The 23,093-nt window shown below is 39.2% G+C and overlaps 1 protein-coding gene across 4 annotated transcripts in view; it reads right to left on the bottom strand.

The window, feature by feature from the left end:
- Window positions 1-1,748: 1,748 nt before the first annotated feature.
- CCDC102B (coiled-coil domain containing 102B) overlaps window positions 1,749-23,093 on the bottom strand; it is a 197,273-nt gene continuing 175,928 nt past the window's right edge. The window contains exons 6-7 of one of the 4 annotated variants that reach the window (XR_010747365.1): window positions 14,063-14,274; window positions 2,056-2,101 (exon numbers count right to left, since the gene is read on the bottom strand). Coding sequence is in view for 3 of the 4 variants with exons in the window: in XM_066352553.1 (XP_066208650.1) it covers window positions 14,125-14,274 (150 nt within the window). In the remaining variant the exon portion in view is untranslated. Of the gene's footprint in view, window positions 2,102-13,872; window positions 14,275-23,093 lie in introns of those variants that run through there. The other 3 variants (XM_066352555.1, XM_066352553.1, XM_066352556.1) reach the window with 3 other exon arrangements.

Raw genomic sequence — 23,093 nt, forward strand, 5'->3', positions numbered from 1 at the left:
CAGAATTCTAACACCTATTCTCTTGCCCAGCTTTTTGCTTGTCATTTTTCTTTCTCTTCATAATAAAGTAGATAAATGTAAATTAACCCTCCCTCTTCTAAATTTTAATGTATAGACCCTATGCGTGTGTCATTTACTTTTTAGACTACCTCCATGTTCACGTCTCTCATAAAATATAAACTGAGTGGGCACATGGAATTGAAGGGACGTGTGATGAATAGCCTTTTTCTTAATTGTACATGAATGCACTTTTTTTTTTTGCCATCGATGTTAATTTTCAAACATGGTGAATATAGATCTGTGTTTCTTTGAAAGTGATTCATAAATGGAATTGGAAGAGATTTATGTGCTGCTGTGGCTAGATTGAACAAGGACATCTAGAAAAAAATTAAATTTAGTAATTTTAAGAAAAACAACATAAATGGTTGACTCACAGAGAAAGTTCTGAGAAACAAGGCTGTTATAATTGGAAACATCTACATCATACAATTGACCTCCTCAGCTACCTACCCGGGGAAGAAAGACGACAGGATATGAGGACGGGTGGGTCCGGGGGCCGCTCTGGGCTGGGCCTGGTTGTCTGGACACACGGCACTTGGTTCCTAAGAAGACACGGGTAGAAGAGCTGCACTGCAGTCAAAGCGCAGGAAGAACTTCGGAGAAGCTACTACCAGCTGACAGAGCAAGCAGGCTTCTCCGATGACAGTGTGGACTTTTTCCGGTTCATAGAGCAGCTGTTTGTTAAACCATGACAATGATTTCATCGACAAAAAATAATAATTGCATGAAAGATAAAAAAAAAAAAAGTACACCTTCTAAATCTGAATTGATAAGTGCTGCCAACTTGTAGCACAAATGATTTGGACACCCTGGATTGACATGCAAGCTGAATCAGCTATTGAACTGAGGTGGCACTTGTGATCCTGACGGTGGTGTCAGTTTCTGCTGGGTGTCAGGGGCTCCACGGGGGTGCAGTCCCCTGGTTCCTAACCTGGGGGCACGTTTCTGCTCCTTTGCCCCTGAGGCTGGCAGCAGGGCCAGGCTCCCTGCACACATGTCAGCCTTTGTGAGACAGGCATACAAGCAGAGTCAATATAAGGACAGCGCTCCATGACTATTATTGGCTCTTCTTGCACACCCTTTGGTGGAGTGAGAGCAGAGCCGTTAAACCTCAGAAACGATCTGTTAGGAGGCCACACAGGGGCCGGGCGGCAGGCATGAAGTGGATACCTCCTGAGGCTTCTGAAAGCTGCCGAGGACTGCTCAGTGTCCCGTCTTGAAGTAAACAGTCACCTAATTACCAAATGTGCCTGTCCGTGACCGTGGGAGGATCAAGTGCAATGGGACAGAGCAACTTCATTTGCAGTAACAGCTGCCGATGCTAATCAGACCAAGCAGTACTAATTAAAAGTGGGAAAAAGCATAGCAGTAATGCAAAAAGGGGTGCTCTGGGATGGCGGCCACTGAACCACGGACCCCATCCGACAGGAGGCACCCAAACATACCACCCACTGCGGAGGAGGGAAGATAGAGCGAGCAGCACCCTCTCCTCCCCTTGGGGTGACCGGGGAGAGGGAGAAAGCAGGCGTCTACAAATGTAAAGAAAAACAGATTATACTCATCACAGAAAAAAATGTTGAAGATGAAAAAATAACTAGAAGCAGTTTATTTATTTTTTATTTTATTTATTCATTTTAGAGAGGAGAGAGAGAGAGAGAGAGAGAGAGAGAGAGAGAGAGAGAGAGAGAAGGTGGGAGGAGTAGGAAGTATCAACTCCCATATGTGCCTTGACCAGGCAAGCCCGGAGATTCAAACCGGCGACCTCAGCGTTCCAGGTCGAAGCTTTATATCCACTGTGCCACCACAGGTCAGGCCTAGAAGCAGTTTAAAGCCAGCGTTTCAGCAGAGGTGGATGATGTCACCACAGGCTTCCGAGAGTAGTGGAGAGACAGAAAGAGCCTTCAGGAGGATTCTACGAGGAAGCCTGACATCTTCAACAAGTATCTCAGTTCTTAGGTTCTCTGTGCCATTCAAATCACAGTTGACTGCTCAATGCTGGTTCTTCAGTGAGATCAGGATTTTGTGTCAGACTATGAAGCACCTGCAGATAAAGCGACAGAGGATTGTGCTTGCGTCAACATTTTAAAGTGATTATATCTGGGTGTACATAGATAATCTATAGCAAGACAGTTCAGACCGTCCCGACTTTGCCCGAGGCAGGTTTCCAGCAGGTACCTTCGTTATACCACCGGGCTCTATTTCACTTCGTCATGACAGAAACACATAGGACAGACATAATGCTCACACTCAACCATGTGTCTATTTTGAAATAGTCCCACAAATAATTTAGATGTTGTAACTTCACTCTATGGAGAGTCATTTCAAGGGCCCTGCTATGTGTGAGGAACAAACAATCAAGATCAGAAGTTAAAAGACAATAATGATTGACTGTATATGTTATCAGTTAGGGTCCCAGTGAAGAGACAGTATCCAATAATTACTCAATCTCTTTAAACAAAATACCTTTTCTAAACACAACAGAACTTACAGGAATATTTTAAACTATTTTTGACAAATGTGTCACATAAACAAGATCAGAACAGTCTGTTGTTTTTCTTTTTCCAAATATCCACATAAAAGCAAACTTATTCATGTCAGATACCGGAAATCTAAACTGACCAAGAAAGAGAGCAAACCCAGACTGTTCACTGGCCGCTATCACTGTGTGGGGAGCCCTGACCACGCCTAGTTCCAGGGTCCGACTGCACTGTGGTTTCACGGGGCGGTAACGGAGTTACAGGGCACGTCTCATGCCTGCTGCTACAATTTTGGAAACTCGGAAAAGACACTATAGACACCTTTGGTTTCTTTTTCATTAAAAAAAAAATGGGGGGATCAGGAAACAGTAGTGATCTCCAGCTTTGTGGCTTCAGTTCAGGAACCGTTTAGAGTGATAAAACCCATCAGTTTGTAGTGTGGACTCATAAAAAAATAAAAAAACATAATACCTGTCCTCCACTCTGAGAATACATCTGTGGTATGAGTGCAAGAAATCTATCACTTGTAAAACCGGGTGTAGGTCATCGTGCACTCTCCTCTCTGCTCCTGGGTCCTGCACTCCCAGCTGCATGTTGTCCATATTCATAGATAGCACACATTGACATTTCTGATAGAAAGTTACATATTCATCCATTCTCCACATCAAAAGTGCTCTACTTCCTGTATCCCTTAATGTACACACACACACACACACACACACACACACACACACACACACACACACTCAATGGTAAAATGGGTGAATTATTCCTTGTTCTCACTGCTCCCTCCAAATTCAATGATAAGAGAGTTCAGGGCATTTCTAATGCTATGTATTTTCTGGATCCAACTTCTAAAAACTACCACCTCTCACCTAGAGTCTCCTTATAATAGTCTGGTAAGTGCATCCTGCCTTAGAGTTCCCTGCCTCAATAAACCTTTATCATGCCAAACTTTTCTAATCTTAAACCTATTACAACCTAGACCATGTATCACATTTTTTCCAGATTTCTAGGGTAAAGTGAAAAGGTAAACTGAAAAAAAAAAAAGTGTTTTGGATGTTTAATTGGTTTAAAATGTAGGTCAATGAAATAAATTTGATGTATTGCTTTATTTTTATCATGCGAGAGTTTCTTGAAATCACTTGAGACAGACTTTATTGATGGAGGTAGCCAATATAAAAGTATATTATTTTTTAATTAAGCTGGCTAAATTAATTATAACAGGGAAGACTTGCAGCCACAGAAGAATGCTCATCTGTTCTTCTTTCCATTATCTTTATCTTGTACTACTGGGACCAAACTTTTGAGACAGAATAACTTTTTATAACAAAATTATATCAATTATGTGAGGATAAATGGTCATTATTTATTTATTTTTATTTTTATTTTTTGTATTTTTCCAAAGTAAGAAGCGGAGGAGGGCAGACAGACAGAGACTCCTGCATGCGCCTGAACGGGATCCACCCGGCATGCCCACCAAAGGGTGATGCTCTGCCCCTTTGGGGTGTTGCTCTGCTGCAATCGGAGCCACTGTAGTGCCTAAGGCGGAGGCCATGGAGCCATCCTCAGTGCGCGAGCCAACTTTGCTCCAATGGAGCCTTGGCTGTGGGAGGGGAAGAGAGAGACAGAGAGGAAGAAGAGGGGGAGGGTTGGAGAAGCAGATGGGCGCTTCTCCTGTGTGCCCTGGCTGGGAATCAAACCCGGAACTTCTGCACACTGGGCTAATGCTCTACCGCTGAGGCAAGCAGCCAGGGCAAATGGCCATTATTAAAGGTACAACAAAGCCACATGGAAAAGAATGTTAATTTAGGAGTACTATGTAGACTTAAAAATCAGAAGCACATATGTTTGCTTAACTACATTGCGATATAAGGTTGGATTCTGGATGTGGTCAGATATGTAATCTAAAAACTCAGAAAAATTAGGGAAAATGTACCCTATTGGGATATCTGTGGACATGATAATAATGCAAATAATTGAAATATTTACAGTATTCTTTCATCCCTTCACAAATGTAGTTTTATTCCAAAAGAATGTAAGGTGAATTCAAGTTCATCTCCAGTTATAAAAAGCAGGTTCTATTACATTAAACATTTTTGTTTGTCAAAAATAATACATTATATTAAATATTTATAATACTATTGCTTAAAGGTCAGTCTGGAGGAGTATTTGAGCTCCCTCTTCTACGGGTAGTTCATGCCCTGACGCAGATGACTTCCCCATTGAGATAAGAGAAAAATAAAAATTTGGGCAATGTAATTTAATTTTACATGAATTCAAATTTCATAGGATGTGTTGTGACATAGCAATAAACTTTAAAGGATAAAGCATCTGTTATAAGAAAAGTAAGAAAATATCTTTAAAAAGAGGAGACATCATTAATATTGTAATTATTATATGTGCTTATTTTTCAAAAAGGAAATAAAATTTTGAGGGGAAAACCCCAAAATCATAAATTATATCTTTTTCAAAGTGTACTCATGTGTATAATATTTTATGAACTCTTGTTACTGCTTTTTGCTACTTAATTTGATTTATATTAATCATATTTATAGAAGATAGAAATTATTTCAATTCAAAGGATAAAATAAAAATTTCTTAATATTATGCTTTATTCAATAATTCAACTTATGTCCACATATATAGTGATTTTTACAACATGATAATTTTAATTAAATCTCTGGGAAGGAATGTTCTCTGTAAGTGAGCCATTTGCACAGACCTGAGTGTGGAGAGAGAGGGACTTTAGTAATGGAAAAGGTATGATGTATATATGCACAGCTTGTGGGTAACCAAAAACTTATAATTCCTGGCCCACAGTGTTCTGTGTGGATTTCTATCACAATTTACTGAAAGTTTAAGTTCATATATACAGAAATCTTCTTCCACTGGAATAAAAGTTCCAAAATGTGTCACTGTTTGTTCAGTGCTTATGTCCTTGTATTTAGAAAAGTGCTTGACTTATTGCAGTCTCCCTATAAATGGCTATGGAAAAATGAATGAAAGAAGTATGAGTTGTTCATAACCCAGAGACTTCCCAATAAGTGTTCAATAAATATTTTTGGAGTTGACTGGCACTTGTTTTCAAGATTGTGTAATTCCATATTCATTATAAAATATTGAGCAGGACATCAAAGCACAGCTTTAATTAAGTTTAATTGTTTACTTATTGAATTAATTATTCATTTATATTTTGGGGGGAAAATTTTGCTGTACATCGTGTGTATTTTTTAATGTATGTATCTTATTATGAGATGCTGTTGAGTTAGATATATCAATTACTTATTTTCTTAGGGCCATCAATTTGTTTAATTTTGTATTTAAGAGAATGAATGACTGACTCTAATAAAGTGTACAGTTCACAAACTTTTTTAAGTGAAGATGTTAGGTGTTGACAAAATTCCTATATAGATGTTAAAATTTTAGCTTTGTCAATTTGCTTTTTTCAGTCATTTGCTGCAGTTGGGAGAACAGACAATATGTATTAGGGACATTATGAAATGATAATAGGAAGAGCACTGACAATTGGATTCAAATATTGGGTGATAAAAATAAGGAATTGAGAGAGATCGTGCAAGTTCTATTGTAAATGTTTGAAATTTTGATTTCCTAATTATTTCCAGCTTCATGTATTTTAAACAACATGTCTGCTGCCACCTCACGATTCTGAGCCACGCCGAGAGCACCACAGAAAGGTCAGTCTGGAGGAGTATTTGAGCTCCCTCTTCTACGGGTAGTTCATGCCCTGACGCAGATGACTTCCCCATTGAGATAAGAGAAAAATAAAGAAAACTATATTGCAGTTTTAATGTTTCCTTTGTCACTTTGAATAAAAGCCATTAACGTGAAAGCCAGTCCGAAGCCTTCCTTTGCGAACAGAAAATACAGCCAGTTTATTAACCGAACGCAATTGCCTGATGATAACAGATGCTTTGAGTCTCTGTTTGATGTGGGTTTAACTTCAAAAAAGGCTATCAATTAGGACACCACCTTCAAAACAACTGGGAATATTATGCATGGGCACTTTTTTTTTTTGTATTTTTCTGAAGCTAGAAATGGGGAGAGACAGTCAGACAGACTCCCGCATGCGCCTGACCGGGATCCACCCTGCGCGCCCACCAGGGGCAAAGCTCTGCCCACCAGGGGGCAATGCTCTGCCCCTCTGGGGGGTCGCTCTGCTGCGACCAGAGCCACTCTAGCACCTGAGGCAGAGGCCAAGGAGCCATCCCCAGCACCCGGGCCATCTTTGCTCCAAAGGAGCCTCGGCTGCGGGAGGGGAAGAGAGAGACAGAGAGGAAGGAGAGGGGGAGGGGTGGAGAAGCAGATGGGTGCTTCTCCTGTGTGCCCTGGCCGGGAATCGAACCTGGGACTTCTGCACGCCAGGCCGACGCTCTACCACTGAGCCAACCGGCCAGGGCCTATGCATGGGCACTTTTAAAAGAGATGGCACTAGTCTGAAATAGTACGTTATTTTAGAATACTAATAACTTCTGTTATTAGTATTGTTCAAAATGGAAGAACTTAAATACATTTTTTTTTGTCCCCTGGTATCATAAGACTTGAGGAAAGAGAACAAGCCCAGGCCTCAAATACTGTGTAGAACGCATATCCACAGTCGTGTTACCCCAATCCTGGTGAATCTGTCCAAACAATTCACGTGATGACTAGGAAACACTCTATGTGTGCATGCGCATTCATTCTCAGTGTTCCTTGCAATGACTCTTGCTATGTAGTTGGAACATTGAAAGGTGAAAATATCATGTATTGGTTTCATATCTTTGATACTTAATTTTGAAGTTCTAAATTCAGAGCATTTTGTATTCAATGATATCATCGCATTCAGATTCTAAGTGGGGGAGGGAGTTCAGGTGGGAGAGAGAGCCCAATTAATGGAAGAACACCAACTTTGATGAAAACCTGAGCCCAATGTCTTAGCTCTAATTGAATGACTTTTTTAAGATAATAGTTTTGAGGGATTCCTCTGTGACAGACACACTTCTGAACACATACTAGGCATTTCCCCACGTATAAGACACTCCCATGTAAAAGAAACACCTTAATTTGGGGGCCCAAAATTTGAAAAAAAATGTATTCCATAAAGTTACTGAACTCAAGTTTTATTCATCATAAAATTCACACAACTCCTCATCAGTGTCAAAACTCCCATCCATTAGCTTGTCCTTGTCTTTGTCTGATGACAAATCACTGTCCTTGTCCTCACTTCCATCTATGGCATCTGAAATGCCACACTTCTTAAATGACTTGACAACGATCTCTATCTTTAAATTATCCCACGATCTTTTGCCCAGGTACAATGACAGCAAAAACAAGCGCAAAAAAGTGGAATATACAAGTAAAAATATCTACAACCTCTGTATAAGACACACCCAGTTTTTAGACCCCAAATTTTTTGAAAAAAGGTGTGTCTTATACATGAGTAAATACAGTATCTCATGAACGTAGGCCGTCATTTTATCTTTCTAAGTATGAGTTTTCTTTTATAAACATGTGTCTAACAGTACAGTTGGTGGAGAACTTCTCAGAGTGCTACTCAACATGGTTCTTTGTAGTTTTTTTTCTATTTTTTTTTTTTGCAGGAAAAACGGACTGCACCCTGAGCATTCTGATGGGCATCTCCATACTCATGAGAGCTTCTATACCTGCAGAGATCAGTTTGAGATTGGGACCCCTCTTTCAGTTGAGCTATATATCTTTATTTATTGCTGCTTCCTACGAGCCAGGCATCCTGCTTATTGTCAGAAGTGTGATAAACACGATGGCATGGTTCTTGTTCTGATGGGTCTAGACTCTCTGTCCCTTTCTTTCTTACAACCAGATTAGTCAAGAGACTTCGGAATCGCTCCTTTGGGACCAACGTGGCAGTCACCTTTCCTCTCTAAATCCCGTGCGCTAAGAGAAACTGAGGCCACTGCTTCTCCAAGGTCTCTGTTTTATACTCCACGTGCCAGATCATGACAAATCAATCTGCTAATCCTTATCTTTGGCAAGGTTAACAAAAAAAAAAAGGAATTTCTTAACAAATGTTTTACCCTTGAAATGGGTAGAGTTTTCTCAGGCAAGGAAAATTAATGGCTGACTCTTTCTAAACAGTAGTTTGAGAAACATTTCATTTCAGCATTGTTTTAATTTAGGCTTCCCTTTGGAAATCTAATTTCAGATTGGCACCGTCTTTTATTTTGCTTTCTAAGAGAGGTAATAGGGGCTGCAGTTTTGCAGCTGGACAGCTTTTTGATCAGACAAACAGAACAGTAGCTGCTGGTCATAGTTTAAGGAACGCCTCGGAATCTTTTTCTTTTTTTTTTTTTTTTTTTTTATATAATTTTATTTTTTTAATGGGGTGACATCAATAAATCAGGATACATATATGCAAAGATAACAAGTCCAGGTTATCTTGTCGTTCAATTATGTTGCATACCCACCACCCAAAGTCAGATTGTCCTCTGTCACCTTCTATCTTGTTTTCTTTGTGCCCCTCCCCACCCCCTATCCCTCTCCCATTCCCCCCTCCCCCCCGTAACCACCACACTCTTATAAATGTCTCTTAGTTTCACTATTATGTCCCACCTACGTATGGAATAATACAGTTCCTGTTTTTTTCTGATTTACTTATTTCGCTTCGTATCATGTTATCAAGATCCCACCATTTTGCTGTAAATGTTCCGATGTCATCATTTCTTATGGCTGAGTAGTATTCCATAGTGTATATGTGCCACATCTTCTTTATCCAGTCATCTATTGATGGGCTTTTTGGTTGTTTCCATGTCCTGGCCACTGTGAACAATGCTGCAATAAACATGGGGCTGCATGTGTCTTTACGTATCAATGTTTCTGAGTTTTTGGGATATATACCCAGTAGAGGGATTGCTGGGTCATAAGGTAGTTCTATTTTCAGTTTTTTGAGGAACCACCATACTTTCTTCCATAATGGTTGTACTACTTTACATTCCCACCAACAGTGGATGAGGGTTCCTTTTTCTCCACAGCCTCTCCAACATTTGCTGTTACCTGACTTGCTAATAACAGCTAATCGAACAGGTGTGAGGTGGTATCTAGAACGCCTCGGAATCTTGCGCAGAATGTTCCAAACCGGAATGGAGCAAGTGGCAACCTCCAGAACTGAGGATGAACCGTGATATTTTAGGACTAGGGCAGAGCAGACTGGAAGCCATTCTTGCCGGCCTCTTTTGGAAAAGGCAACCTTCTCCCTTCCCTCCCCGGAAACCTCTGGAGGGATGCCTGGCCCAAATTTAGACGCAGAATGACCTGACTACCTCCACCATCTGCCTTCCATTTCCTATCCATCCCAAAGAATGCCCTCCTATTTCTCCAACACTAGACGGAAACTATCTTTTGTCCCCAGTTACGCCTTGTGAGTTCTCTCCTGTCTTTGCTAATAGTCCCACCTTGTTAATAATCCAAAACTTTTGGACACTGTCACACACAGCCTGAGCTCATGTCTCCTACAACCGCCTTCTAACACCGGCTGCACCACATGGGTTATCCTGTCCTGGAATTCCTATAATGCTCACCCCATATACATGGCACACAATCACCTATCTCTCTGTGGTATCCCTCTTCTTTCTGTCCTGCAGCAGAGCTGCTGTTCTGTGATAGAAACTCACACATCTGTGATTCTCCTGGGAAGACTTCAGATGAGTGTCTAGAATACAGTGATTCCAGTCAGCGTACTTCCAAACCTTCTTGCCAAGCTGACTTCATAATTTTTGTCATGCACGTGAGAGCCAGGCACAAGCTCTCACAGTCAACAGAGGGACAGGACGCACACATGTCTGTTAATTCCACCCTAAGACAATATCCTTCTTTAAATACTAACAGTAAGAGCTAATGTTCATGGGAAAGAGACCATGGGCTAATCTATACCCCATGTTTAGCTTGAGCAATCTGACGCTTAATAGTTTTAGGTTTTCTCCAAGTCACGCAAATGAAGGAAGAGTCAAGACTCAAACTCAGGTCAGACATACTCCACTGCATTTGCTACTTCTTAAAAATAATTATCTAGGGAATAAACATGTTGATGGGTAGAACACAGGGCACCAGGTTTCCAACTAATAATCCTCTAAGTCTGTTTACTTGACGTTATGCCATTGTATGAGTTGAAAAAGCATCGCTGTAGTATCTACAATTCAAGATAATTTTTATAGTCTTTGCTTTTACTTAGTGGTAATATTAAAAACTGTTGCTAACCTAATTTTTCAGATGAGGCAATTTAGTAATCAAATAGTCAAAGACTGTGTACCTCCTGTGATTTCGCAGGCTGAGAACTGTCCATGAATCTGCACAGTCTTTCCAACAATGCCTTTTCCAAATGCCTTTCCCCAACCTTGCTTACCTATTATGGTCTCCCCACCCCCGAACGACTAACCAAACATCACTTCCATTGGTAGTTTTTCCTGAATACTTCCTCTGCAAAAAAAAAAAAAAAAAAAAAAAAAAAAAAAAGAAAGAAAAAAAGTGCTTTATCTATTTCTGTATTATCAACCTAGAATAATTCCATAACAATCTTTCTGGGTTAAAAGTGACCCTGTAATTTCAAGGTGTGTGTTTATCTAAAGTTAACATTTCCCATTTCTTATTTTTATTCATTTATTTTTTTGTGTGTGGCAAAAATATGTTTTAAAATTTGGGTTAAGGTTGTTATTTCCCTTTAAACATGACTAACATTTTATTCAGGATACATTCCTTTACTGAGAAACAGGCGAAACTGGAATGCCACCAAGTAGACTGATTCAGCAAGAATGCACCTGGCAAGCGGAAATGATTTCGTTGTGTACGTACTTTTAGGTTTTCTGCTCTAAGAAGCTGTGAAGGGTCAGAGTAGCTGGGGCAGAATGCTCATGCAAATTAGATTTTAATTCCTTGCTGTCTTATATCATCTATGCTGATTCTTTTGTAGCTATAAAAGCCTTATATATATTTTTGGTAAAATATAGTCATGTAAGACTTTTATTTTACTTACCTCCCTGTATAAATTCCTCCATTTATAGAATGAAAAATTAAACCTGTGTGTATGAATAAATGGTTTGGCAAGATCATGATAGGTGGTTGATCTTTAAAATAGAAACACTGTTTTATAAATATAGGATTAAATTCAGTAAAAAACCACGAGTGCTTTAAGATATATTTGTATAAACATATTCTAGAAGTAAAAACCTTTAAAATCGTTATTATAATTCCATAAAGTGTTTCAAATATTTTTACCAGCTCTTAACTGACATATGACCAATCCTTGTTCTCAAAACATTCAATAATAAACTAAAGCTTATTGGGTTTCTTTAGTGTCCTAGCAATTATGTCAAATTTTATACATTTTTAACATATTTTACTGTCAAAGTAATTTGATGGAGTGAATATGATATCCATGTTATAAATATGGAAGTAGAGGTTAAGGTTAAGTAAGTGTTAAATCACGCATCTTGTAAGAAATAAACCGTGTATGTTGGGATCCCAAATCTATACTGACTTTATGTCTGTAGTTTAGTAGAGAAAATGTGTACAGTTATGAGACACAAAGAATAATCTCTTTTTTTTATTATTTTAGTGAAAGACAGAGACAGGCAGGGACAGACAAGCTGGAAGAGAGACAGATGAGAAGCATCAATTCTTTGTTACGGCGCCTCAGTTGTTCATTGATTGCTTTCTCATATGTACCTTGACCCAGGGGACTACAGCAGAGCGAGTGACTCCTTGCTCAAGCAGTGACCTTGGGCTCAAGTTAGTGACCCTAGGGTTATGTCTATGACCCTGCACTCAAGCTGGTGAGCCTTGCTTAAACCGGATGAGCCCATGCTCAAGCTGGCAACCTTGGGGTTTCAAGCTTGGGTCCTCCACGTCCCAGTCCAACACTCTATCCACTGCACCACCACCTAGTCAGGCAGAATAATATTTATTTTTAATATTTTTAATTTATTAAATTTATTTATCTGTAGTTTAGGTTTTTTTAAAAAATGTATGTGAGGGTGTTGATAACATTAATGAGTTTCATGTTGGTATTAAAAAATAGCAGATCACTCTTTGCCATAGGGAAGAGAAAATTTACACCAGCTAAATTGAAAATAAATATAATTGCATATTTTTTGCTAAGTTCAATAAAATAACTCCCTTTGTTTGATATAATTTGCTTTGTTAAAACCCTATGCTAAATAGACTAGAAACAGAAATGGTAAGAAATGTAAAATTTTAAAAATTAAATAAAATTTGGTGTAAGTTAATACAAAGCACCAAAGATTAACAGTGTTTAAGATGATAAAATGCCATTTATTAAAAGTACTAAATATAAAGTCTATCCTATTTATATTGTAATAGTTAAAACTGGAAGCCCGAAAATCATTATTCAATTTTAGTGTTGAAAGAGTGTATGAATTTCATGGGTTTAATAGCACAACATAAAACCCTAGGTAAGAGCTCAAATCTACTTGTAATAGAGGGTAAGCTCCATGACAAGATGTTTGCAATACATACAAAATATTCTAGTGCAAAAGTAGATTTCCTTAATCCAGTGGTTACAATAACACAGGAGCACCTCTCACAAAAATAAAATTGAGCATCAGACTTTCTGCCTTCTCCTCCAAATATGGCAACATCTTTGTAGTGGGGCCCAGAGTTGCAGTGTAATAGAGTGGATAGAAAATGGACTTTTGGGATTGAGGACACGTGGGCTTTAAAATCAGGCCCGCAATGTTCTCTCCATCTGTAACTGGTCAAGTTCCAGAGCTTTGTTTGTGGACATAGTATCAATAGTGACCTCATTCCATGAGTCCCACTGAGCATGGCAGAGAGCACCCAGAAGGAATTCAATAAGGGTGGCTATTAAAAACCACATTTGCAAAGTGGTATTGTGTATGATCCGGTCACCTTACTGCATAGGCATGGGATATCCTGGCAGGTGTGAGAAGTATGCGGAGAACTAACTTGCTCTCTAGGTAAATTCTTAGTAAGAAGCACCATCCTAAACCTGGCCCTGTAAATAAAATGGTTGTGAGTCTTTCCAGCAGAATATTAAAGCAAACAGTGAGCTTCTATTTATACTTGGCAAATGTAGGCAGAAAAGACTTCCAGAAACACCTCTGGGCCAGCTCCACTCAGCATCACATGACCCAGTGGGAAAGCATAGAACTGGGAACTGTGATTATCCATTGCATAACTATGTATGTATATGTACACACACACACACACACACACACACACACACAATCAAACACCGAGTCGACCATTTTCTGCTTATAAAGAAATATAATAACAGGTTTAAAATCATTGAGATATTTATAAATGTGACACGCCACATGAAACAGGACAGAATATCTGCTTTCCCAAGCAGAATAAATGACAAAAATAACTAAATGTGATAGAACCATGGTACCTTACATAAAGTACAACAGAAAATGAGATGCAGTAATCAGAATAAAGTTAATTTTTGAGACACAAATATAAATCATTAAATACAGAGACAGGAAAACTCAATGTGTAATTAATCATAACTTCACCTAAATGCTTAGGTTATCTGGAAAGAGGAAAATCTTTGCATAGAAAAATAACATTATCTTGACTACAAACAGTGAGGCTGGGAAGCTAGCAGTTCCACAGGGCAGACATGACGGCCACGGTGACAATCACAGAATGGACAGTATTGAGGCTTCTCTATTCTATTGCACTTGGAAACTGTGCAGGCTGGCCGTTTCTTAGCCCCAGCCGTCATCTAAAATAAGAGAAAGAGAAGTGATCGTTAATGCACGTAAGTAGACAAAGTATTAGTAATAACATGGACAGAAATATCCTTTCTTCCCTTTCTGGCTTTCATGAGTCGAAGTAAACCTGAATTTCGCTGTAGTTTTAGCATCTACGTGCTCAGGGGAACAAGTGTTATCCCCGTCTAGACAATATTTCCTGACCGGCAATCTTACGCAAACAACCTGAGGGACGCTGCTGAACGTATTAATTCATAATTGCACGGTTTGCAGAGGAAGCTAACTTTGGGTGTTAGTGCTCTCTCAAACCACGAGTCAGAACAACATCTAGTCTTATCAGGACGTGCAGAGTCGTGGAACTGTTTTTCCTGCTGTAAACACAGGAGTAAAGCCACAAAGAGCTGGGCGTGGGGCCCCGGCTGGCGGCAGCGGCCTTGGTCACAGAGCTGGAAGGACACTACGACGTGCACAGGTAATGATGTCAGACTGTGGCCGGGCTGTGCTCACGTTTTGAGCATCTGTTTTGAACCTCAGCGATGATTATTTTTAACTTAAACCTTACGTGACATTGCACAGACGCTTTAATAACTCTCCGTTGAATACTGGTGTGGCAAGGTAAGACGGCAGGAGAACAAGGAAGGCGGGGATGTCGGGACCACACTGCTGAGGTCTCAGGGTGTCCCTAAAACTCCCATGGGAATCCTGGGTCCCGTGTGGTAGCGTTAGACAGCGGGGCTCTCAGGAGGAGATCAGGCCCCAAGGGTGGAGCCCTGTGTATAAGATTAGTGCCCTTATGAGGGAACCGAACCCCCTCAGAGTTCCCTAGGCCATTCCCTCAGGAAAGGATATGAAGAGAAGTCTGCCATGGAAAGGGGGCCTCACAGGCCATGCTGGCTCCCTGATCACAGACACCCCACCTCCAGAACGGTGACAAATAACTACCATTGTATTGTTTATAAGCTGCCCGATCTGTGGTTACAGAAGGGGGACTGACTGTAGTTTTAGGAATGAGATGGAACATAGCTCCTGCTAGCTGATACCCCCACCCCCACCCCTCACCCCAGGATAGAAACAAACAAAATCAAGAATAAAGGATATACTTTTAATGATGCTAATATTTTATCAATTTTTGCCTTTTTCTTCATTCATCTTCTAAAATTAAAGAAAAAAACTGTTCATCTTCACTACACTTCTTTTTTTTTAACATGCTAAGTAAACACTATCCTTTGACAGAAGAAATGGTGAAATGTTCCATTATTTCTGACGTTCATTAAGGCTGTGTATTTGAGACAGAGAAAATCGCACTGGAAAAGAAATGCGACTGGTTCTGGAAGGCTGCGTGCACTTACAACCACTGATGATGAGATCCTGTGTTCTAAAGGCCTATCCACAAGCTTGCACCCTCTGGTTCGGTCCAGAAGCCATCGGTACTGTTCCCTCTCACTCTCTGCCTCCCTGAGAACAATTTCTGTAGGTTCAGTCACGGCACAGAGTAATTTCCTTACAGATGGGAGCTTGTCGTCTGAAGAAATTAAAACCCGTTGAGCAGATTCTCAGCCATAATAAAAAGCTGTCAGAACGTCTCGCTGCAATAATACAGTAAAGGAAAGAGATAGAGCACGTTTATCCTGCCCAGCTCAGGTTATAAGGATCGGGAGTGTTTCCTAGCTTCATAATTCTGAATATAAACATCATATTTCCATTCATAGAAGCAGCAGCACATTAAGTAAAAACCATCACTTCGTCAAAAAAAATTTTTGGAGGGCGAACGTTACTAGTTCTTACCACGAATGTTTTTGTTTCTCTTGAATTATGTAATCGCTTTCAGGGAATTTGAAAATTATTATTTCAGTAAAGGGTGGAGAAGCTCCTGAACTTGCATAATTTCCCATAAGAAAAATTAAGTCAGAATTATGTAAGTTTATCACTACAAATCCAGTTGGCCCTAAGGCAGTGCCTGGGAGACATGAGAAGTCAGCCAGCCACGAAAACCAGGTTAGCCTCCACCTCTGGTGCCCTCCGCGACCTCCCTTCAGTGACCACTTGGAGTGAGACCACCAGTACGTCACTGTCTGGGGCATGGGACAGATTTGATAAATGAAAAGCAGTAGGATATGTCAGCAAGAACCCAAACCCAGAGTCAGAAATGGAGGGGAAGAGATACGCTATAGGGAAAGTCAGAGAGGTTGAACACCATCTAGATAATTGATGCTTGCTTCATTCACAGAGGAAAACGCCGTGGGGGGCAAGACGAGGGTCACCTGAGTCAGCACCACGTTATCAAATCGTTTGTATGAATGGAAATCTCACCATGTCTCAACAACATTCCTCTGAAGGGATTTATAAGCTCTTCAGAATTACTTAAGAGCCCTTTAGACATTCTGGTCAGACCACTGTTTTCGACCATGACATTATATATATATTATTACAAAACATATGAACCACAAAATAGCCCCAAACGTGCCATGCTTGTTTTTTGTTTGTTTGTTTGTTTGTTTGTGACGGGGGGGGGGCAGATAGATACAGACAGACAGGAAGGGAGAGAGATGAGAAACATCCATTCTTCGTTGTGGCTCCTTAGTTGTTCATTGATTGTTTTCTCATATGTGCCTTGACCGGGGGGCTACAGCAGAGAAAGTGACCCCTTGCTCAAGCCGGTGACCTTGGACTCAAGCTGGTGAGCCTTGCTCAAACCACATAAGCCCATGTTCAAGCCAGCAACCTTGAGTTTTGAACCTGGGTCCTCCGCTCTATTCACTGTGCCACTGCCTGGTCAGGCACATCCCACTATTGTTTATGCAGTATCCTAACATTTCCTATTTTCCTGTTGAGCACTCAAAAGAATATGCAACTTTAATTATAATTTCATCTATTTTTACTGCTCTGCACCCCTCTGCTCACAGTCACACCCAAATGTCAGTGACCATATCTGTCTGTGTACTCTCCCCTCCTTGACAGCACACAGGGTCTGCAACAGGGTAGATTCCAATAACAAATCTGTTTGTGTGATGGACATCACAGGATAGAACCAGCAAGGATGCCCTAATGATAGTGGAAATGAAGGCCCGCTTTTGAGAGAGGCTATTGATAACACATGCCACAATTTTTTAGTTTCTTCACCCTTCACCTCAGAGTGTCTGTTTTTCAGGAGTGTCTCCTACGTTAATGATGAGAAATAGAAAAGAAATGTATATGCATAGATGTTTATTGAAATAATAGAGTATTTGAAGATTTGAAAGCAGAAAAAGTGTTTAACAATAGAGGAATACCGTCAAATAATATAGTGCAGTCATACCTCAGAATATGATGTATCCATTAAAATGGTGTTTTAAAAATATTTTTAAATATCAAAATATTCAAGATATAATCTGGGTGATAAAGCAGGCTCAAATCTGCATAGAAGACATAATTGTGGTTGTAAATATTGAGAGGGTCATGTGTTTAGCATGTAGGTCTATATATCGCATGCATGTGAGAACATGAGAGCATGTGTGTGTCCAGAGAGAGGTCGGATAGGAGAGACACTGTAAGGATGAACTCTGGAGTCGGCCTGCCTGAATATGAATCTCACAGAATGAGATTTGCAACATAGTGGACAAATAACCTTTCTTTTCCTCAGTTCCCTCCTATGTGAAGTGATGAAATTAAATATAGAGTTGATGTTAGGGTTCAATGAGTAAGCATCTGCTTAGAACAATGCATAACAGAGTAAACATCATACATTTCTTAGCTGTTAGGGCCATGTGCAAATTTGTCTGTGTAACTCAGACCACTTTCCTTTCACATTTCCTTAGTTTCCTACGCTTGGTACACTGTTTTCATCAAGTTTCAATAACTCACTAGCTCCTAAAATGTGTTAGGAAATGTGCTCTTTGGAACTTCTCTAAAATACTTTTAAAACTCTGTTTCTTAAGGCCCTGATAAAACTCACCTGTAAAACTCAGCTATACAATTTGGTTTATTTGTTTCAAGGAGGAATAAGGCACTTAATGTATTAATAAGGTATTTAATAAGGATGATTTTATCCATTTTTATTTTTTATGGAGTTCTGAAAATTAGTTTTCTAGAAAATTTCAAATATCTCCATTTATAATTAAAATGGATTGAAATTTTCCATAATCTTCAATGACATTTTATAAATGTCAACCATAGTTATATCCTGTGTTTAATTTTTAAGAGTTACTTGAGTGTGTTTCCTCTTTTCTCTTGATCCATTTTAATAATGGGCTTTTGATTTAAGGAGAAATTTCGGGGATTCTGTAGTTGTTCATGACTGTCTTGCCTTCCTTCTGCTCTGCTCTATCAGGCGGTGACTTGGGTCCTGGTCACCTTGTGTCACACTCCAAATCCCCATGGATGCTATGGGGATCTAGAGTCAGGCAAACCTCTGGCTGCAGCCACACTGTTGTTCTGTGTTTTCATGTTATTTCCTCGGCCAATGGCTTTTTGTTTGTACAGTAAAACTTTCTGTTCCTGAGTGGCTTTTTAAAAATAGATCTTATTCCTAGCTTATTTTAAGAGCAGAGAAAGGATAAGCAATGCATAACCTTACAGTAGGATCTTGACAAGAATTGCTTGCCTATTTTTATGTCAGCAAACATTTTGTATAAAAATGTAAAAATGATTCTGACTATTAGATTTCATCATAATGTCTAAAATGCCATTATATCACATTTGGTTTATATTTTTAGTCAGCCAGAATCTTAAAAGGATCAGCTATGTAATTACACCACCAAATACTTCCATTTCCCTGGATTAATGATGCTCTATAGGCTGCAATTTGGAAAATGTAATTTATTGTGCTGAAACAATAACTCATTTAATGGTAAGAGTGACCCATAAAACTTAATGCGATTTAAGAGGTGTCTCATACAGTCCCAAAAAATAGCTGAGAAAAAGTGGGTCATTGTGTAAGCAAACCTCTACATCCCAAAACATTGTGATGATAAAAGTGATTCAGAAATAGGGACCAAAAATACACAACAAAATAATGCAGTTTGGCAAATTGCTTCATGCCTATAAAAGCAAGCAGCTGTCTGTGAGTGTTGTTTCATTTTATTTACTTGAAAAAAAATGTACACCAGTTCTTTTAAATTATTTATGGTTACAGCAGGCAGTACTAGAATACTGTACTTAAAATACTTGTAAGTTCTTTCAAACATATTTTCTCCTTTAATCATTTTACAGATATGTGAGATAAAATATGGATTTGTTTCTAAACCACACATACACACAGAGCTCATGTGTGTAACTGGATTTTTCATGTTACATATGAATCTTCTCATTCAAAACAGTCACTGTATTTACTCTCATGCACACATATACACCCCAAAATTTTCATTTCCTTTTTGATAATTAGATAAGGGAAAATAAATACTATAAATATTTGCTTTTTTCTTAAATGTTAGCTAAAATAGAAGACTATATATAAATTAGTTTTTTTAATGTGTATTATTTTCAGTTGGCTGAAAATCAAAATTTCTTATTTGTAGTGCATTCAAATACAGGTCATTCACTGTGCCTAGAAATAAGAAAGCAATCCAATATATAGGGTGGGGCAAAATTGGGTTTATAGTTGTTCATATGGAAAATAATACAAAATTAATAATACAAGAATAAACTCTGTGTTTCATGTACTCACAACTGTAAATCTATCTTTGCTCCACCTTTATTCTAGCTTAAAGAATTCCAGTGATGATAGGTCCTGGCTGGTTGGCTCAGTGGTAGAGTGTTGGCCCAGCATGTGGATGTCCCAAGTTTGATTCCCAGTCAGGGCACACCAGAGAAGCGACCATCTGCTTATCTACCTCTCCTTCTACCCTCTCCCCCTCTTTCTTCCTCTCCCACAGCCATAGCTCAATTGGCTCCAGTGAAATGGCAACAGGCACTTAGTATGGCTCCATCCGTGTCCCACCTCAGGCACTAAATATAGCTCAGTTGCTAAGCAATGGAACAACACTCCAGATGAACAGAGCATGGCCCTATAGGGGGCCTGCCAGGTGGAACCCAGTCCCGGCACATGCAGGAGTCTGTCTATTTGCCTACCCTGCTCTCACTTAATTAAAAAAAAAAAAAAAGAATTCTAGTGATCATAACACACTTTAAAATGAAGTCGTTCTTTAACATTCAATAAAATGTAAAAAAAATTTCACTTTTAACTGTGTTTTTGAATGGTTTCCTTTCAGAAGAAATCACAAAAGAAAAATGTATGTATCATTGTTCTCAGAATTAGTTTGAAATTTTGATAGAACTATTTTGATAAGATTATAAGCAAAATTATCAAATGTAAGAAATATCAATTTTTACATAATGGTAAGAGTCAGAAAATAGAATAAAATTCCTTATGCTACAGTGAATTCCCTAACACAGGAATGATTTATGTACAGGTAATGCTCTTGGAGGGATTGCGACAATGACATAATGATTAGATTGTTAATCTTTATGGTTTCTCCCGGTTCTAGTTCTCTAAAATACTTTGAAAATTTTGATTCTCTATTAAGGCTCCAAATGTTGGTTTTTAAAACTCCCTTAATTCCTTCACAAATGCAATGACTATTGGTTCAATACCTACTACATCATTACCTGCCATGTAGAAGTGCCAGGCTGAGATCGGCAAATAGGACAAAGACACAATTTCTGTCCTCATGATGCTTCCACGTGCTAGAAAAAACGCAGGTCAGACAAAAGCATATACCTGTCTGTATCCAAGTAGGAGGCCCTATTTTGGTGTGTGACGTGAATGAAAAAATCAGGTGCTGTGAGATTTAGAGTCAAGTTCTATGTGATCAGGGCATGACCACAAAGGAAGTAACCTTTCAACTGTCCCCTAAAACAAGAGAAAGAAGTCTTGGAAGAATGAGGAACATAATATCATGGCCATAAAAGGCAGAGGGTGCTAAACTAGAGCTATGGGTCGAGTTTCACAGTTTCAGGTAGGAAAGAAAATCAGTGCTGCCCAAACATAAAGAAGGACTGGAGACGAGCTCAGAAAACCATTTAGTGGGCCTGCATCATCCCAAGGTTCATGGGTCACTGGAAGCAGTTCAAGTATTTATTCCAAGTGTAAAAAGAAGCTATTAAAAAGTTTTCACCTGGAGAGTCATATAAGTTGTGCTTCTGCAACCCCTCTTTAGTGAAGACCGTGTGCAGGAACTGGAGATAGGAATTGAAAGTGAGGAGTCCAGGGGAGAGATAATGGTAATCTAGACCAGAATAGTAGCAGGAGAGGAGGTGGAACGTTAAAAGGAGATTGAACTGAATTTTCTGATTCATTAGGGAGTGGCTGACATAGAATGTCAAAAACCGTTTCTCCACAAGACAACATAGCTTGGTATAGGACCTATCCAATCATGGTGAATGATGATCAAAACGGGACAAAATGGATCACACCCCACTTGAAAAGCAGTGGGCGAGGCTCTGAACTTTGAGAGAGAGGGAAAGCATGTGAACTGAGACCAACGCTAACCCTGGATTTCCTGTCGGAGGAAGTGCTGTCCAGGGAAGTAGAGGCAGAGAACACTGGCCCTACTACGCGGGAAACAGGGCAAAGAGGAAACCAAGATCAGAAATTCAAGATGCACGGGGAAGGCAAACAGTCATAGCTGAGTCCAGGAGAGCTGGTCTGACTTACACAGAGAGTAACTGGAACAACCAGTTTTCAGTGACACTGTATTGAGGGGAGGGTGTGGTATTCAGGGAGGAGACTGCATGTCTGTGTCTGGTGAAGAAAAAAGAGGGAATTGAATGATATTACATAGCTGGTGATGTAAACAGTGCGGGGTGGAAACCATATCAGTTAAGCAGGGGTCTCAAACTCGCGGCCCACGGGCCGCATGCGGCCCGCCGAACAATTTTGTGCGGCCCGCACTGACCCCTGAGTTAGAGCTTGGAAGAAAAGCCTCAAAGAAGCAAATAATGTACCAATTATAGGAAATGCAATTTATGTCAACAAACCTTTTAGGAATAGTTGATTCCATAAAATATGTCCATACATAGCTTTGAATAAAAATTAGAAAATGAAGTTTGCTAGTAATATGCTTTGTGTAGATAAGAGTTTTCAGGATGTACTATTGCTCAAATGCCTCTAATGAATCTAAATATCCACAGAATGATGCAGATTTTTAAGAGAGATGTACCAATAATATTAACCCAAAAAAGATTGCATGCTTTCTTGCAAATCAGAAATGGTAAGGTATTTCTAACTAATGAATCATAGTATAACTTACTCAACTGGCTTATAATGTATGAATGTGATAAAATTTGAGGGGCATACAACAGAATGATGAAATGGGAAATACAATTAAATTTGAGTAGGTCAAATTTAAATAGTAATTCTGCATTTAATACTTATAAACAATAAACTGTAAAATGCTATGGACATGCATAACTTTCACAAAATATATTTATTTTATTCAGAAAACAGACATTTTAGAAAATCACTGGCAATGATAAAAAAAGACTGTTATGACTGATATTTTTCCACGTAAGTAATGAGAAAATTCATTTACAAACTCAAAATTTGGAGCTAGGGCTCTAAAGACAAAGCATAGGAGAACAATGGTGGATATTTTTAACTTGTGGCTTGAGGTAAAAAAAATAACCACTGTAAGGAGGTCCAGACAAATCCAAAATAATAATAGTAATAATTAATAATAATAATAAAGGAATATATCTGGTGACAGAAGGATACTAGACTTTGGGTGGCAAACATACAGATGATATATTATAAACTGTACACCTGAAAGTTATGTCAACTTAATAACCAATGTCACCATCAACACCAATGATGAGATTGTCAGATTGTGGGTCTTCATCTCTCTCCCAGTTTTTT

Source organism: Saccopteryx leptura, chromosome 11 (genome assembly GCF_036850995.1).
Source record: "Saccopteryx leptura isolate mSacLep1 chromosome 11, mSacLep1_pri_phased_curated, whole genome shotgun sequence".
NCBI lineage: Eukaryota > Metazoa > Chordata > Mammalia > Chiroptera > Emballonuridae > Saccopteryx > Saccopteryx leptura.